The 19,198-nt window shown below is 30.7% G+C and overlaps 1 protein-coding gene across 11 annotated transcripts in view; it reads right to left on the minus strand.

Moving 5' to 3' along the window:
- The window catches only part of CHD9 (chromodomain helicase DNA binding protein 9), a 208,614-nt gene that overhangs the window by 72,131 nt on the left and 117,285 nt on the right, over positions 1-19,198 (minus strand). For 10 of the 11 annotated variants that reach the window (XM_010990074.3, XM_031458441.2, XM_064489165.1 and 7 more), the window contains 7 exons: positions 8,162-8,273; positions 4,464-4,610; positions 3,513-3,581; positions 3,374-3,429; positions 2,565-2,682; positions 493-579; positions 136-273 (listed from right to left, as the gene is read on the minus strand). In XM_010990074.3, the coding sequence (XP_010988376.2) occupies positions 136-273; positions 493-579; positions 2,565-2,682; positions 3,374-3,429; positions 3,513-3,581; positions 4,464-4,610; positions 8,162-8,273 (727 nt within the window). Of the gene's footprint in view, positions 1-135; positions 274-492; positions 580-2,564; positions 2,683-3,373; positions 3,430-3,512; positions 3,582-4,463; positions 4,611-7,405; positions 7,464-8,161; positions 8,274-19,198 lie in introns of all 11 variants that reach the window. The other variant, XM_031458455.2, reaches the window with a different exon arrangement.

A 19,198-nucleotide genomic window follows, 5' to 3' on the forward strand; every position in this document is an offset into this window, starting at 1 on the left:
GTATGATACTATGTAGTAATTTTAAAACTAGAGCATTAATTGTATACCAAACACTAAATTAAAAATTCAAAAATCACACTAAACCTGTTGAATAAAGAAGTGCAAAGATTTTATGATGCTAAGACATATTCTTACCAAATGTCTTGTGTCAGGCCGTGAAGCTTGCAATTGTTCAAACTCTTCTATTTTTGCAAGATCTACGTCTTCTTTTAGTTCCCAAGTGCTATCTTCATATGGTAATGAGCACCACTTGACTAAGTAGTAAATAACAGGCTGTAAAAAATTTTTTTTCATTTTACTATTTTGAAAAATAGTAAAACAGTGTAATCTGAGAATCCCCAGAAATAGTTTAAATATATTCACCTACATCAATAAAAATGAATGAACTTTTTAAAGTGTTTTTAGGTCATTAACTTTAAAAAAATAACGTTTTAATACTTGTAAGGTTTTGGGTTTTCATTACTTAAAAAAATATTTCTACCAAATATTTACCTCACCAGTATCTTTATCTTCACAAAAAGAGACTTCTAACACTCTGTCTACTTCAACGTAGTCTGGGTTAAATGGTTCTTCTTCCATCTGAAATTAAAAAGTAAGTTAATATTTGGCAAAGAAATGGAAAGATGAAAGTGAAATAAAGACAAATTTACTAGCTCTTCTCTATAGAACACTTGTTTGATTTAAATTAAATTTCCAAAAATGGAATACTTCTATTTTAATTTTCAAAAGATATCTAGGATATCTGTCTGTATTATGAATCACCATGTTATATATAATAAAATTAACTAAAGAGCACCAAAAAATAAGGTATTCCAGACATCTGAGTTACTCTAGAAGATGTGTTCTTTAAAAATTTCCCAAAGGGAACCTCTATACCTTTCTCTTGCTATTTTCATCAGGTCCAAGAATTGCTGCCCCTCCTCCTGTTAACCTCTAAATTTTGTAGTATTCCATGGCTGTGCCTTTAGTTCTCTTCACTATCTTAAACCTTTTCTGAGCAGTATTATCATCCCCAGGTACAGGACACACTTGGTAACAAAGAGTACTGTCCAACATTAGAATGGTAATAAGGTTGCCTAAGAAAATCTGCACAGCTCCAATTTATGTTGTACCTGAGTCACATGAGAAAAACAAATCTTCATGAAAAACCAAAAGATTATTAGTTAAGTACTTCTAAAATCTTCAGCTCATCAGAAACTTCTATATCAGAGTGAGAAGGGGAGAAAATTTTGAGAACCTTCCAGCATCCATAAACTGATATTATAGGTGGTTAAAATCATCAGATTTGTGAAGTAGATTTTTATAATTATGAAGAAATAATAGTAGCTTCATGGTGGAAAAATATGCCAGACACCACCACAATCTAGTGATTAAAGTTAACACCACCAGTAATGGGGCAAATAGGTATTATGTACCTCCTGATGTGATTCACTGAGAAGCATATTGCAACATTTCTGTGATGTTCTTTTAAAAAGTGAATGACCTAGAGCTGAGGAAACATCAGATAACCCCAAAATGAAAGATATGCTACAAAATAAACCACCTATATATACTTAAAAAAAAAGTCCAAGTAATGAAAAACAGAAAGATTAAGGGAGACATGATAACTAAATACATTATGTGCTGCAGGATTCAATTCTGGACGAGACTAAGCACACACACACATTTTTTTTTGTTATAAAAATACCAGTGGAACAGTTAGTGAAATATGAACGTTTATAGATAATAATACTACACCAATGTTAATTATACTATTATTATATAAGAAAGATGTTTATAGAAAATACAGAAGTTGAGACAACTTTCAAATGATTTAGAAAAAAATACATGTGCATGGGAGAGAGGCAGAGGCAGAAAGAGAGGGGTGCACAGAGACAGGGAGAATCAATGTGAATGATAAAGCAAACATGGTAAAATAGTAATATTTAGGGGATCTGGTTAAAATATATATGGGAATTTGTTGTACTATTTCTGCAACTTTAGTGTTCAAAATAAAAACTCTAAAATTTTTTCAAATAAAAAGTTAAAAAAATGTAGATGAATCTAAAACTGTTCTTTAAAAAAGTCTATTAGAAGAAAAAAGAAAAAAAATTAGAGCAAGAAAGGACATCAGATTTTTAGTGAGGCCTGGAAAGGTTAATGAATTTTTCCAATGATGTCTGTTATTGTACACACATAACATATAGAAAATAAGCAATATATTTCAATTACTGAAAAATCTTATTTCCCAAGTATTTCCTATGTTACCATTTCCTTTCTTGAGGAAATCTGCTAACAGAATACTTTAAGATATTGACACACTCACATTCAACTCTAAAAAGTATTAAATACATGCTAATTTAAAAATACAAGAGTTATCTACCATTCATTATTAGTGTTCCTGTTTTAGCTATTTTCCAAGCTAAGTCTGAAGGAAGAAAAATTACTGTATGTAGGTAGCATTTGTATTCAAATATCAAAAGTGGAAGCCTAAGAATTAAAATGAATAATACTTAAATTTGTGATACATAATGTACTACAGGTGCTCAGAGTTCACACATAATATTCTTTTTTTTTTTCCTTACATCTGCAAAAAAATGTGCTCTTTGTGCTTGTCTCAATTTGAATCGTTTGATTTTCTGCTGGATCCTTTTATCTTTCAGAAGCTGCTGTTCTGTGGCCCACTCACAGTGAAGATAGGAGCTAAAATTTTTATAAAAGCAATATATTAGAATGATATAGAGAACCATGTTTTGATTTTTTTAGATTTATTTTTAATCATGGTATCTAAAACAAAATATTATCTTCAACTTTACAAACAGGTAGTTCATCATTTCATTTAATGTCAATAGACTCCATATAATTACTAAAATAAAGCCACTGTAATCACTATATCCTAAAAAGATTGTAGTCTAAAGGTCTGCAATTTGCCATATAGAAACAGGTTAAACTGAATTGTAAGGATAACAAGATGTGATTTATCATTTATTTCTTCATTATAATAGTTTTGTCATGATCAGAAAACTAACTTGTTTTGAAATCAATGTAATTTTAATTAAAACATTTTCTTTCACCAAAGTGTAAGAAAAAGTTGAATAAAACTTGAAAAGTTCAATGATATAAACATAATGAATAATGTCTATAATTTGTAAGGACATAATTTATAATATTCCTGCATTTTGATGTAAACAATGTTTTTTGAAAAAAATTCAACTTTAACATGAAAGGTTTTCAAAGTCTTCTCACTTTTTAATGATTTTTTAAGTTCTTGAGCTAACAAATAATATTTTAAAATGCAGATACAATAAAATCAATATTTAACTTAATATACTTAAGTATATGAATTCATATTTAAATCATATCTTTCTATTATTTTTCTAACTTAAATACTTACTAATTCTTGTATTTTACAAAAAATTCTTCTGTATCAATCATCACTCCAGGTGATATCTAAGAAAATAAATTAAATAATTATGACTTTTAAAATTGGGGTGAGGAATATAAAATATAAAATGTAATGTATCATTACTTACTTCCTTTTTTATAATTCTAGAAGATAGTATTTTGTCCACAATTGCAGCATCTTCTTCACTCGGATTCTCCTATGAGAGGCAGGAAAAAAAATATGGTGATATATTCTGAAAATTCGTTTAATTGCCACTTTGTATGTTTATGAATACACTGAATTTCAACAAACATTTACTTAACACATATGCCAGGCACCGTGTTAAATGTCAGGAATACAAAAATGAAAAAATCAATTGTTACTGTCCTCGTCATCACAGCAAACATAATTGTGCTTTTCAATGTGTCAGATATTATTCTAAGCACTTTACGTATATTAACTAATTTAATCTTTGCCACTACACTGTAAGGTAGGTACTATTATCATCTCCTTTCTCAGATTAAGAAGCCCAGGCAAAGAGAAGATAAGTACTTATTCAAAGTGTCATGTAACTCAGCTAACAGATGAGTGTTTGGTTTACAATCCTGATAAGGGAGATGAAAAGAACTGTGCATATGCACAATGCGTATGCAAAGACATAAAGGTGTCAAAACATGGCATTTAGGCAACTACATTCATAAAACCAGAGGACTGAGTGTTTGTAGAGAAGTAGAAGGACATGTGCTAAAATGGTTAGCTTGTAAGATTTAGGATACCATTGGAGTTTTCAGTAGAAAAGTACTATGATTAGGCTTATAACTTAGAAATATTCTGCAAAAAGGATAGAGTTTGGAGGAATTTTAGAAATATATATTAAGGAGATAAAAAATGTGCTAAAAAATTCAAAGAAGAAGTAAAGATAAAAAAAGAGAGAACAAATCCCTAGGTTTCTGATATGAATAATTAATGGTTCTATTGACACAATATGGAATGCAGGAAGAAAAGTTGGAGCAAATTTTAGGAGGAAAGATAATGCAAATATTAAAAAATTTATATTGGTTTAAAATGTTTTACAGTCATAATCCAAAATCTGTCTTACCACAAATAACTGTAAAGGCTGTTCACCAGGTAAAGGAGCTGAATTCTTTTTTATTTTCATGGAGCTTTTAACCTCTTCTTCAGATTGTTTCCCTTCTGCATCTTCTGCATATTTTTTCCTTTTAATCTGTCGATTTGATCTTCTTTTCTGTAATGAACCATAAGAATCATACTTATATGATTTATTTTACTTTATTTTTTATGATTTATTTTAAAGGAAAGATTTAAAAAATAATTACTTCTAGTGTGGCAATTTTGTATATTAAATTTTCAAAATTATATTTAACATTCATCTTTTCTCATTTTTCCTTTTAATTAAAGGAAGATTATAATTTGCTTTTCGCCAAAGGTTAGTTTTACTTCCTGAAGTTTCAAATGACAACTATTAATAATACCTTTATTACTTTTCTTAAGAAATTGTTAATAAATAGATTTCTTTTTTAACTACTTTACAGCTTGGAAAACACAAATTTTAAACTATAATACTCTCACAGTTTTTACCCAAAACCTAAAAAGTACATCGGACAAATATTGTTGAACAATCAGGGCCATAAAACTAAAAGAAGAAATTAATATTTGCTACACGACCCATGAACTTGTGCTTAAAACAGAAAAAAAAAAACCCAAATAATATACGTTTTAAAAGAGATACATAAAATAACAAAGTATTAAATCTACCAGATAATTAAATGTGAATGAAGGAGGAGCCAGTGTTTTACTACCTTTACTAGCTTGCCTTAAGAATAAAGAACATCGCTATCATAAAAACAGAAGAAAGCTTTTTAAAAAGTACTATGTGTAGCCACCTAATTTTAAAATAATCTAAAAAATTTAAAATCAGGTATCAAGTCTACATGGCTTTACTTACCTCCCTAAATACTTAATATTTGATGTTCCCATTATATAAATCTCACAATGGCTTAAAAATCCCAAAGGACTTAGGTTTGCTTCTTCTCACCTCTCTAGAATCTCATGGCTGGAGGCATCTCAGCCACCTGTTCTACTGCTCAATATTCCTTCTTCCTTTTACCACTCTTCTGTGTATTTAGTAACTCCCACGACATTCCCCCCAAATGCAACGAACAGAATAACCCATGTGTTCTTTTGGTTTCTGCCAACGTCTTCAATTTGGTAGGTCTTTCATACTTCTAAAGTCATGACAAAAATGGCTGAATCAGTGCAAAAGTGTGAGGACAAACTGTTATTTGCATCCAGAAATGTTGCAGTAGCCTTTAGAGTGTCTCTGACTCTTTCCCTTGAGAGTAGAATACTGAAAGAAAGGCACTACTGTGGTGAGTTAGCTTAGCCAAATGTAGTAGAAAACTCCATGCCTCATTTATGGGTCACCATCTCTCAGCCATGAAGGTATTTACATTTTCAAAACTCAAAGTAACACTTCTGTCATTATGGGAGACAGGAAGGTGGTACATAAAAATTATTAAAAAGGACTTCTAGAAACCCAATTTCCCCACATGCTGTTTAGAAAAGATATGAAATATTTATTATTCCCTGGGATGGAAAATTCTATGGATCTCTAATTTAATACCAGGTTAAAGGAATGTTTGGAGTTCTCTTATGGGCATCATACAGTTCTTAATGCTCAAGACTAGTTTAAACTAATAACCATCCGTGACATTTATTATTCTAACAATAACATGTATTACCACTATTACATCTCATTAAGCACAAATTTGCTAAATAATGAAGTTTGGGAATAATTCAGTATACTTTTAGAACATTCTGGAAGATGTTTTCAGCATTAAAGTTTCCTTTCTGGTCACTTAGGCATCTATTGGTACTTTGAAATGCCTCACTTATTAGTCTTTAGTAAATAGTAAATAAGTGGCCTGAAAGAATCTTTTCAACTCACAGAAGTGCACATTCAGATAATTCTTCACAAGTAGAATGAGAGCCACTAACTGTAAACTGCTCCCTCATCCTATGAAGACATTATCAGTCCCTAAGAGTAATTTAAATAACTGAGTTATAAGGTTATAGTTGATTTCATCATAAATTATATTCCACTAGAGCACACAGTTACATATTAGGCAAAGCCAGATAAGGTGCCACTCTCACCAATTATCTTCCTTGTTATACAACAGTTCTACTACTTTAAAAAATACAAAATCTAATTTGATGTCCACATTTTTGGCTAATGTGTTTGTCTGTTTGTTTTTCTGGCTTTCTTTCTCCATAATGTTTTTTAAAGCACAATTTAAAACAGTGAAAAATTCTTTCTTTGAATTTCTTTTTTTCTAGTTTTTTTATGTCTTAAAGGCTTTGATATTCAATAGATCAGTCAACAGCACTTTACATAAGAGGTCAGAAACATGCTTTTACATGACTAAATATTTCATTATGATAACATATCATTAGTTTCCTAAAATAATCCTAATAAAATGTGCTTCAGGGACTTTTAAAAATAAGTCTCTAAATACAGTTAGACTACTAAGTTCTCTCTATTAGGTAAAAAACTAAACATCATATTCACATTTTTAGATTTCCACCTGACTCTAAACCTTAAATTACTTTTCATGCCTTCAAATCTTGACAATCCATTGTGGTTGAAAGCTACCTTTATATACATATTTACGTATAGTTTATGTAATAATATGTTTAAATACACCAATAATTGATTTACAGTTGTTTACTAGAAAATATTTCTTTCCTTCCCCATTAATTTTTTTGTGTTAAAGCAATATACTTGTCACAGCAACCTAATACTACAGTGAAAGGAATGGAAGAAATGTGCATGTTAACCTATTCTACCATTTCATCATTTGGTAATTACATAATGGAAAAATGGCCAGCATTATTTTAGTAAAAATTTAATTAAATTTCCTCATGTTGAATAAGTTAATTATATGTTTGCCTAAGTTAAGGATAACATATGAAGAAAAAGCCAGGCCATATAATATTAGGAGCTTCAGTCACTGCCCTTACCTCAACTCTTGCAGCAGCCCAGGAGCCTTGAGCCACTACTCTCCCATTGGATAAGAAGCTGCATAAGGAAGAAGAAAGGCCATTCAGGGGCTTTCTGGCCCCATAATGCAACAACTGCCACCACCCCTATGGCCTAGAGTCGTACTTTAATTATTAGAGAGCGGCGGGTGGCCTGAATTATGACCTTCACTATGCATATATTTAACTTCACAAGGTTATTTTGAATATCCACCTATTCAAAAAGAAAAAAGGCAAAATGCACAGTATTTTTGTCTCCATTAGGGGATTTTTAATATAATTGTTTATCTTTTCTTCAACAGAAGCAGACCATAGGAATTAACTCTAGGAATGATTCAACCCATATGCTTTATCATTTGTATGTGATTTTAAAAATTAATATCTCTATCATCAAATTCATTCAAAAGTACTCTGTAAGCACAGGATAATATCGCTAGATACTTCCCCATGCTAAAAACCATCAGGGACTCTGTACTGTTACTTAAACTCTCTGGGCTTCAATTTCATTATCTGAAAACTGAGGGGCTTGGAGAGGATGTGTAAGTTTCCTCCCAGGTCTAACATTCTACAGTAATACTAGTAGGACAATATTCTAATAATGCTCTCATATAAGTTCTGTCATACAATAAAATGTATTTTTAGCCACTAAACTATAATATAAATATCCATAATACAATATTATGCTATCTAAATAATTCTGCCAGTGACTTATTTCTCAGAAAAAATTTTAATACTCACTTGAGAGTCTTCCTCTTTGAAAGTATGCTGTGGCATCTGCTCCACATCAGATATTTCATCAGAAGATTCATTTTTTCTTTTTTGTTTCTTACCCAATGTAATAATGAGTTTGCTGTTTCAGAAGGAGAAGAGTAAACAATAAGATCTCTTTGAAACTTTCCATTTTTGGTCAAATTAAGATTGCCATGATAAATTTTCCTCCATTTTATATCACCTGAATGTCCAACCAGAGGTATTTATCATGAAATCCATAATGATATTTTCCTTTGAATCCCACCTATTCTCCAAGCTCTATTCCAGTGGAACAAATATAAACCAATATTACAGCTAACATATTTCTAAGCACAGAAAAACATTCAAGTTCTATCACTTGTTTCTTAGGCTCAAGATTATTTTTTATGAGAAAAATTCCAGGTATATAACTATTTAATATTTAAAGTAATTCACTTATTTTATCATCTTGTAGGTTTAGAATGAGGGATTTTTTTTCCTTCCACCTCTTATTTAATTCAAATTCCACTTAATTCCTTTGAATCCTACCTATTCTCCAAAAGCCTCTACTCTACAGTCTCTCTCTATACTCTCTACCCAACAGTAATTTCTCCCTTACTTAAAACATTTTAACAATTAATTGTTCTTTGATTATTTCACTTATGCTAAGCCTTTTATTAGCTGTACTGTATGTTTCTAAAGAGTAAGAACTTTCTTTTACTTTTTATATTTCTAGAGTATGTAGAAGCTTACCTATCTCTAATATATTCATGTATATATGTATATTAACACATTAAATATAAACATCTAAAATGAAATGTGTTTTCTATATTTTTTCCTGATCAAAGATAGAAGTACTCAGTTCCCACATTTCCTTATCTGGTTCAATAGATGGGAGGGCATGATCTTCAAGCACCATACTAGTCTCAAACCACGTTAATTGCTAGTCAGGAGAATTCCATTTTAGATGTCTGTATTCCAAACATAGAAAACTCCCCAAATGCTTTCAAGTGTGACCTATCAGAAATATATGAAAAATTTTTCAACAATTATTAACTAATGTGGGAGAACCTGGAGGTTAAGAGTATGCACTTTGAAATCATAGTGTCAAAGATTTAAAACCTGATTTCACTATTTATGTATCTGTGAGATACTGGGCAAATTACTTGATAGTTTACTTGTCTGGACAATAGGGACATTACAACAGCTACCTCTATTGCCATTGAGAATTAAGTGGGATAATGTATGTTGGCTCTAAGCACAGTCTTAACACATAGTGATTTCTCAACTAATGGTAATTACATCTATGATGACAGGCACTTTCCTAGGCTCAAGGATTAAAGATAAAGTGGACACGGTTCCTAATCTTAACCTGTCATTGTTAGAATATGATCTTAGCTAAAATGCTAAAGAGGAAGTTAGCACAAGGTGTAATGTGAAAGGAAGAAATGCATTATGTTTATGGAAGAGTAAAGGAGGCTTTACAGAAAAGGTAAAATTTGAGATAGGGAATTGAATGATGAAAGGGAGTTCAAAAGGCAGTGAAAGAAAAGGTAGGGTACATTCCAGGCAGGGGGATATCACAGAAGAATGAGAATATGCAGTGATAAGAGCATGTCAGAAACACACAAAGTAGTGCATAAGGAGGAAGCAGAGATGGTCATCCAGATAGGGTCAAGATCACAAAAGGCTTTGGTTACATGTAAGGAGCTAATGTTTTAGTTTAGGGCCAGCTTTAAGCTCCACAGGGCAGGACAATAAATGGCATGGAGATATTTTCGAATGAATTAAAAAAAATTAAGCAATTGGAAGATGGAAGCATTTTAAACAAATTCTGGGGATGTAATGTACAGCATGGTGACTATAGTTAACAATACTGAATTATATATTTGAAAGTTGCTGAGACAGTAGATCTTAAAAGTTCTCATCAAAATAAAAAAAATGTATATATAATTATGTGAGGAGATGGATGTTAACTAAACTTATTGTGGTAATAGTTTCACAATACATACACATATCAAATTATGTCATATACCTTGAACTAGTACACTGTGATATGTCAAGTACGTCTCAGTAAAATTGGGAGAAAAAAGAATTTTAAACAAGAGAGCAATACAAATAGAAGGAAGTGAAATGCAAGTCACAGAAACCAGTAACAAGGTGGACAATTCAGGTGAGAGATGAATAGTGAAACACAGGGCCACAGTAGTGTGGATGAAGAGGGAAAGAAAGATACAGTTTTTCATTCTGGAAGCAGAAGCAAGGACTTGGTGACTGACTGGATGATGAGATGTGAGGTGAGAAAAAAACTCTAGAATGATTTATTCCCAGGTTATTTTTATATTGGTATGATTACCATCTTCAACAGGATAATGGTAACTCTTACGTGATATCTCACCTGCACTCTTCTGAGTATGTGAAATGAACAGGAGTAAAAATACAGCTTATGTTGGAACCAGGAAATCAGAGGAAGTACAAAAACATATTCTGAAACAATATTAAGAAACCAACAATAGTTATACTCTATTCCCTCTCCCTACTTTCATTGCTCATTTTCTCCCTCTTCTGGTTCCTCTTCCTTACTCTGGTTTCTCTCCTAAAATAAAACTCTCCCTTGAGGTTATATCCACTATTAGATATCACATGATCTTGCTCTTCCTCCTTATCCACAGTCCTCAAAAAAGTCGTCTATACTGACTGTTTCTTGCGTTCCTCAATCCACTATAATCTAAACTCAGAACTGCTTTTCATATTCATAGCTTCCATTTATTCAGTGTTTAGTGGGTCAGCCTCTGCTAACTTTACACGCATTCTCTCACTTAATGTTCATACAACTCAAAAAGGCAAGTACTATTAATTTATAAGAGGAAATTGAGGCCTTAGAGAAGTTAAATTACTTGTTTAAAGGTCACACCAATAGTAAGCATAGAGATAGAAATTAAATATTCTATTTACTTCAGGCCTCACTCTAAAGCCTGAACTCCTGAAGTCTAAGACCACAAATGATGTGGTAATGCCAAGTCCAATGGAAATTTAAGAAGTTTTATCTTCCAACACATAACTAATCACTTCTTCCTTTTCTGCACCCCTGGGATCCATGACATGACATTCTTCTGGTTCTCACTAAACTTTTTTGGCTCTTCTTCTTTTAGTATGTTGGTTTCCAGCAGGATTCAGTCTTTTCTGTCAATGCCTTAAACTTTGGTATTTCTCAAAGTTCTGTCCTCAGCTTTCTTTCCTCTCCTATATACTATTCCTAGGAAATTCAATTTAATCTATTCTTAACTACCACTTACAAGCTGAAGATTCTTAAATCTCTTCTTGTCTCTAGTTCTGACATTCCCCTCAACTTCAGATTCATATAACCAACTGTTTTAGATATATCCATATAGATACCCCACAGACATTAAGATCTCAAAATGCCCCCCAAATGCAATCCCTCACTTAGCCTAAAACTAACAGTGTACTAATATTAAAGTATAATGTTGACTCAGAAAAGTATACACATCAAGAGTACAGCTCAATGAATTTTCTCAAACTGAAAATAAATATATAACCAGCTTCTAGATCAAGAAACAAGACATTATTAGTTTCCCTGAAGTCTCCAGTCACGCTTTCTCTTCTAATAACCTCCTCCCAAGGGTAACCATTATGCTACATGTGGTTACTTAATACAACCTGAGGCACTTGTGCAGATGATTTTCAATGGCAAGGTAAGGGATAACCTGAAGTAGAACAATTGGTGGAAATGTATTTTTCATGTACTCCCCTATTTGTTATCTCCAAACCTAAATGCATATTTTACACTAGTTTGTAGATGAGGACAACACTAATGAAAGGAAAGTTTCTTAAATAGTTACTTAAACAACAATTTTCTATGAAATGTAGATCAAGGTCTGTTAACATCCTTTAATATACTGCTTAAAAAGGCATTTTCTCACTGTTTGATAAGTGAAATAGATTATGTATATGAGATACATATTCTGACATGGTATCTAAGTGGCTGCTTTATAGACTCAAATCCCATTGAATAAAAACTTCAATGAAATCACAAGCAGAGATATTTAAATTTTTTGTATTTATGAATGACTATGAAGAGGTCATCCCTTTCCTTCTAGTAGTATAAAGTAATTAAATGAAAACTCTCCAAGGACAGTGGACTAAGCTCCTTAAACATCATTTTTATAAATAAATATGGCCTAAATACTACTAAGTGCTACCAAATCAATCTTAACTCACTTTTTTTGGTACAGGGGGGTAGGTTAGATAAATGTTTCCTATAATACCTTAGCTAAACCTTCACTTACTAATTATTCTAAAAATGTACTTATTAAAAAAATCTTTAAATTTTTATTTTTCATATATTCTGTGTTTTCTTCCAATATTTTTCTATAGGTCTGGAATAGCTTATTTCATAAACTAACTATTCTTAACACATGCAAAAATATTTTTTAAATTCTAACTTCGTAAGAGATATCTCAAATACAGTAGTTTCCTACTAAATCTCTGAGGTCCAAAATATTTATAAACACCCATTCTGTTCAAAAAAGGTACATTTCCATGGTAGGAAAAAAGTTGATTCTAAAACTTGAAGTCATTCCTGACTGACGTAATTCTAAATTTTTTAAAAAAGGATAAATATAAATATATATACACACATACTACGGTTACTTACATAGAACATTGATTCTGGAAATAATGAAGTCATACTAGTTTATCATAAGTTTTAAAATGGCATATAAGGTTACTACAAAAAAATTGGTTAATATTGATCAGTAATTCCTAAATGTGTGAGGCTGGCTTCATCAGTATCTTGTTTGTTAAAAATACAGATTCCTGATGAGGAAAATACAACAAACCCAAATTGAGAGACATTCTACAAAATAACTGGCCAGTATGATTCAAAGTTGAAAATGTTATTACAGACAAAGACGGAAGGATTAGTCCAAAATGGAGGAGTGTAAGGAGACATGACAACAAAATAAAATGTAAGATACTGAACCGGATTTTGGCCAAAAAAATGGAACAACTGACTCAATCTGCTTGAGGTCTGTAAATAAGTTAGGGGGACTGTATAAGTGTTTACTTTCTGGTTTTGATCATTGTGCTGTGTTACATAACGTGTTAACACTTGAGGAAGCTGGGTGAAGAGCCCGAAGAAACTTTGACCTATTTTTGCAAATCTGAGATTAGGTCAAAATAAAAACTAACAAAACAAAATCCCAGATTTGTAGGTTCCAACTCCAGAATTCTGATCTGCTAAGTGGGACCCCAACTGGACTTAAAAAAAATTCCCACCAGGTTTGGGAACCACTGGCTTAAAACATTAGTGAAGAAAACTCTAGGAACAAATATTCATGATAATAAAACTATTATATACTTATAGAACACTAAAAATTTCAAAGTGCTTTTATCTACAATATCTCAGTTGATCCTAAGAAAAACTCACAGGTGAGGCATGCATCGATCCCACTAAACTAATAGGGAAACTTAAGCCCTAAAATAGAAAACGAACTGTTATAATCACAAGTCTAGTAAAAGACAATAAAGGTCTCTTTACTCCTATTCTAGTATTTCCAACATATCTTATTGACTTTAAAATAAAATGGCACTATACTTCAACCAGTCAACAGATATTTAATATAAGTAAATATAGCTGAATGAATAAAAAGAATTATGAAACTACATTATCTTTTAGTAAATTATTAAGCTTAAAGTTTACTGACTTTTGAAAGACCAGAAATTTCTATTGCCTGTACAATGACAGTTGATAGCCATAAGAGTTACCTGAAGGAAATAAGATGATCCAAAAGTAGAAGAAGATAAAATCAGTTAAGTAAAATGCCCAATCACCAAAAAGCATTCTATTTTATTTTTCCATTATGGAAAATGATGGAAATAAATAAATAAAAAGGTGGATAGTTTCAATAAAACTGACAGTTCTTCAATAAATTGACATTCTTCAAATAAATTAATAGTTTGCTATTCTTAGAAATATCGCCAAAATAAAGCAACAAAGCAATACAGAATATATTAATAAAAGCTTTATGCAAGTTTTCTTTCTTAAAACATTAAAGGGATCTGTTAACAATGCTAGCCAACTGCAGCAACAGATATTCAGGCATGTAAAAGAACCAAATATCAAAACATAGCTTGTTTCAGACAGCAAAGGGTAATTTCACACTAAGTATAAATTTGAAATGTTAATTCATTTGGTAAGTATAGGCACTAGAAAACCTCAGTGTTTATACTTGATGTCTATATTTGATTTTCAGATGTAATTTATGCACTCATCTAAATCCTGCCCACATGTTATTAGTAGAGGCTGTGTAACAAGCTGCATTCTACACAGTGTCAATCTGTAATTGCCCCCTGTAGATTCTCTCATTGCAATAATTGGACAATGAATCTTACCCAATTAGTCCATTTGTTGTAATTAATGCATCTACTTCATCATAAGTAAAGGAAAAAAGCAAAAATAGTATTTCACATTATAATTTTTTTTCATTGCAGGAACAGTGGAAGGTACTAGGGCTATTTTTAAAGTCATCAAATATACATATGTATATTTTTATATAAGAAACAAATTTAAACTTGATGAAATTACTCCAGTTTAAAGTTCAACTCAAGACTCTAGTTTAAATTCATGAGGGAAAACTTAAGTTTTAAAGAGTTTCTTTATTTTAACTTAATCCTTAAATTTGTGAAAGTGACATTGTATTACTGTAAGCTCTTTGGTAACTTGAACTATAAATCACTTCTTGTTTAAGGTTGGACATCATTTTTTTCCCAAAAAGTTGAATTCACTGAGTTGTTTCATATAAACAGACACCAAAGTCCAAGTACTAGCAAGGACTAATCATACTCAATATATTTATCAGCACAGTTTAATTCTTACCCTTTAAAAAACTTATTTCTTCTTTTTAAAAAATTAAAATGATGTTTATGCTTAAAAATACTGACAAAATAGGAACATTAAAATCAAGTAACTTTACTCCAGTGTCTCCAAGATACACATTTTCCCCACGTATTAACATCTGTGAAATCAAGGTTCATCTAATAATCAGATATGCCATAGTTTTAACTAGCAATATATTTTTTCTTTCTTATTAACGTATAAAAAATAATGGTGTGGCTTATAATCAGTGACATTGTAGATTCAATGAAATATAGCACATCATTTGCTGATAAATCTTACCAACATATTTTATGTAAAGTTATATGTCAAAAAATGGAAATATAAATCTTAACTAAATTCACAATAATACAAAATACATATTTCAATTCTTTCTGCAGATAATATATTTCAGATTTTCTCTGAATTTAAGTTTAGATGTAAGAAGTGAAATCAGTAAAACATTTTATCTTCTTGGCATTTAAAAATTATAGAACTTACATAGAGACTACTATGGAACTTACATAGTAAACTACTGCTTATAATGATTAATTAAAAATACATAACAAATTTTTACCATACAATTTTTCAAACTGATTTTTCATCATATATGCCAAGAAACAATTAATTAATATATTTATATTTTATCCAGATACTAAATTCCTATTGTTTTGAATACTTGTAATCAGGGTCTCACTTGTTACTTTATTAACATGGACTATAAAAGTGTTAATTCCCTATTTCTGATGATTTATCTTATTTTTACCTTAGATTTTGTTCATATTATTTTTTAAATATGTAAGACATATGTAAATGTCTCTTTATAGACATACTTACGTGTTAGTTTTGTTTAAAAATACACATATATATGCATGTGTATACATATGATGATAGGTAATTAATAAATGTTATTTCACTTCTTCCTTATTGGGGGTTCAGAACGACTATAGAAAAAAGGTGCACAATATAATTTCCAGATCTAATTAAACGTTTTATTGCTTTTCTTTATAATATGACATCCTTAATTTCTACTTGATTTGATAAATATTTCCTAATTTAATGTTTTCTGCTTTAACTAAAAAGAAAAGCTACTTCTAGTACCTGATAATTGGCATTCCAGTAACAAACAGAAAGAATAATTGTGAATAATACAAAAAAAATTTTTTTAACTTTTAATCATGAAGTACTTTTACTGATTAAATTTATAGGGCCACACGTACGTTTTTAAGTGTCAAAGTCACTTTATCTATCAGTCTGATACTCTAACACAAAGAAGTAAATTATAACTGTCAACATGGAAATGTAATTTAAATGTCAGTTATAAAATACAAATTTTAAAATGCTTCAATCAAATCATGTGATATTTTATTACATATCTAAAACTGAATAAAACCATAAGAAAATTCTACTGAAAGTCTTAGAAAAAATTTATTCTAGAATTTAACTCTACTATTACTAAACCATTAGTACTGTCCCTGTGATTTTATGACAAATTAGCTTGTCACTTCTGTTTTTGATATAACAAATCAAATGCAACCATTTGGTGTCATTTAATACTTAATCTTCCATTCATTCATTCATTCATCCATTCCATTCCATTCATGGAGCAACTATTATGTACCTACAATTACTAAAGAAATGCCTGCTCTTCTACTTGAAAGGCAGCTTCTTAGAATCTGACTGGCCAAGATTATGAAAATCATCAAAGCAGAAAAAGGTTGTTTCCAGTCCTACCTCACTTTTCATTTTACAACTGCCATTTCCATTTCAGCTCACAGCCTTCCACATAATCATGTAATTCCTTTCAAATTCCAGGCACATTTCAAAGAAAATATACCTGTCCTAAATGCTACTCTAGCTATTCTGATAAACAGAGGAATGTTAATGTGAAATAAAAACCTTTAATAACCTATTATCCCTTTTTACCAGATAGCAACTGTTTCTGTTTTCATTTGTCTGCTTGATTTTTTAATTGATCTTATTTAGGAACAGAGCCTTAATGGAAACAGAACCTAGGCAGATAGGTGAGAGCTTAGGCTTGAAGGAAGGCACATGGCTCTTGGCCTTGGCTTTTACCTTAAGTAGCTGTATGCTATTCATGTTATCAGAAAATAATGGCTAACATTATTAACAGGTGTTCTATATTCTTTAAACATTACTAAATCATTTCATCTTCAAAAATAACACTACGAGGCAAACACTATCATTATACTCATTCTACATACAAGGAAACTAAAACTTGGAGATGTTAAGTATTTGCCCAGGGTAACACTGCATGTAAGTGACAAAGGGGAATTTGAATAAGTGCAAGTGGCTCCACAGCCAAAGAATTTAAGCACATTACCATGCTGCATGCCCAATCTAACTCACAGAACTGTTGTAAAGGTTAAATAAGACATTATGAAAGTCTCTGAAAAGGATACTCTAGTCCTTGTACCAAAAAAAATTAATCCATGAAAGTGACAGAAATAATGAAAAGGTTTCGAGCATACTAGCAAGCAGAGGCAGTACTGGTTTTCTTCAGATTAGTCTTCCTAGATTACATCAAATTGCATATGTGGGTTAAATAACCACCACCTCTGATTATATATCAACCATAACTTACTATTTACAAATTTAGTTACTTTTGAAATTTGTATTTCACATCGCTCATGGTTAAGTTCCAGCACACATTCTCTTTAATTTTATCTGATATAAACCATCTGATATTAGCAAAGGTCCGATTCTTATAAAACTAATAGAAAAATAAAATTTTTACAAGAAAATGTTTAATACATCATGAAATACTATTAATTAGAATGGTACAACTAAACTATTTAAATAATGGTTCTTCACACAAAAATTTAAAACTTGGCAAATTCAAAATTATTAACGTATATTTAGCTTATAGGGAAGCACAGTATTGAAATACTTCAAGGGACCAATATGGAATTCTAGATTGTCCATGAATTTCATTTTCAACCATGCCTTTTCCTCCAACATGATAATAATCTTTGGTTGTTTGATAAAGATGATCAAGAAACTGTTTCACTCCAAGATCTTAATAATATATAAGCAAGCTTCACTTTCACTTGCCTGCAATTTACAAATTCCTCTATCAAAAAGTCCTATACTCTCAAGAAGTTTTCTATCAGTTATTTAATATCCTGCCACTTAAATATCTTTCCAATACAACTTTCACCTATTTTCTCAAGATGCTACATTTAAAAACAAGTACTAAATTGATCAATGCTGTGTAGTATTACAATAATGTATCATTAATAATTTATCTATTTCTAACAAAAATACAAATATCATAGAATAAGTCTTATACTCTACTCTAATACTTTAGTTTCCTGCCATATTAATCCACATTTTTCAAAAATCTGTGTTGATATATTATAATTTATAATAATTCTATTATAATTTAATTATTTCTAGTTTCCCCTTATATACTGTTTTTTATTGAATCAGATTCACTTCTGGTATCTTCTGCCTCTAGCCATCTCTTCACCCCTCTCCACCAGCCCAAATTTAAACTTATTGTAACTTTTGAGGTTTCTCCACCGATTTCCTCTTATTTTTATGCATTATTTTTAAATATCCTTCCAAAGGGTAACACAACTTTGCCTATCTATATCTCTATGTAAGTTAAACTGGAACACTTTACTAATGGTAACTTTTAATACATTAAAGGATTAAATATAGTGTTTCCTAAATTAAAACTAGACAAAATATTGAAAAAAAAGATACCTTCATACAAAACCTTTACATAAAAGGAGTTGAAATCTAACCTTCAAATTTCACTTTAGCTATCTGCAAATAAAATGTAAAATCAATAACATTAATTATTGCTCTATTATAGCAACAGAGCCTGTGTTATTTAACAGTTTGGACTGAGAGGCATCACGACCTCATGATATAACTCAGTTTGGTGGTTGCAACTAAAATGCTGAGAATTAATTGTTTATAAAATTGTGTTAGTTCTAAATAGTTATATAATGCATCAATAATTTCTTAAGCAAATGAAGATTTTTATAATATGGGAATTTTTTTCTTTACTGTGTACTTTTTTTGTGTGGAAAAAAGAAAACAGATTATCTAAAATTTTATATAAAGCCTTCAAATAACCAAATATTACTGCAAAAAACAATTCTAAACTATGTTGGCCT

Source organism: Camelus dromedarius, chromosome 9, assembly GCF_036321535.1.
Source record: "Camelus dromedarius isolate mCamDro1 chromosome 9, mCamDro1.pat, whole genome shotgun sequence".
In the NCBI taxonomy this organism is placed as follows: domain Eukaryota; kingdom Metazoa; phylum Chordata; class Mammalia; order Artiodactyla; family Camelidae; genus Camelus; species Camelus dromedarius.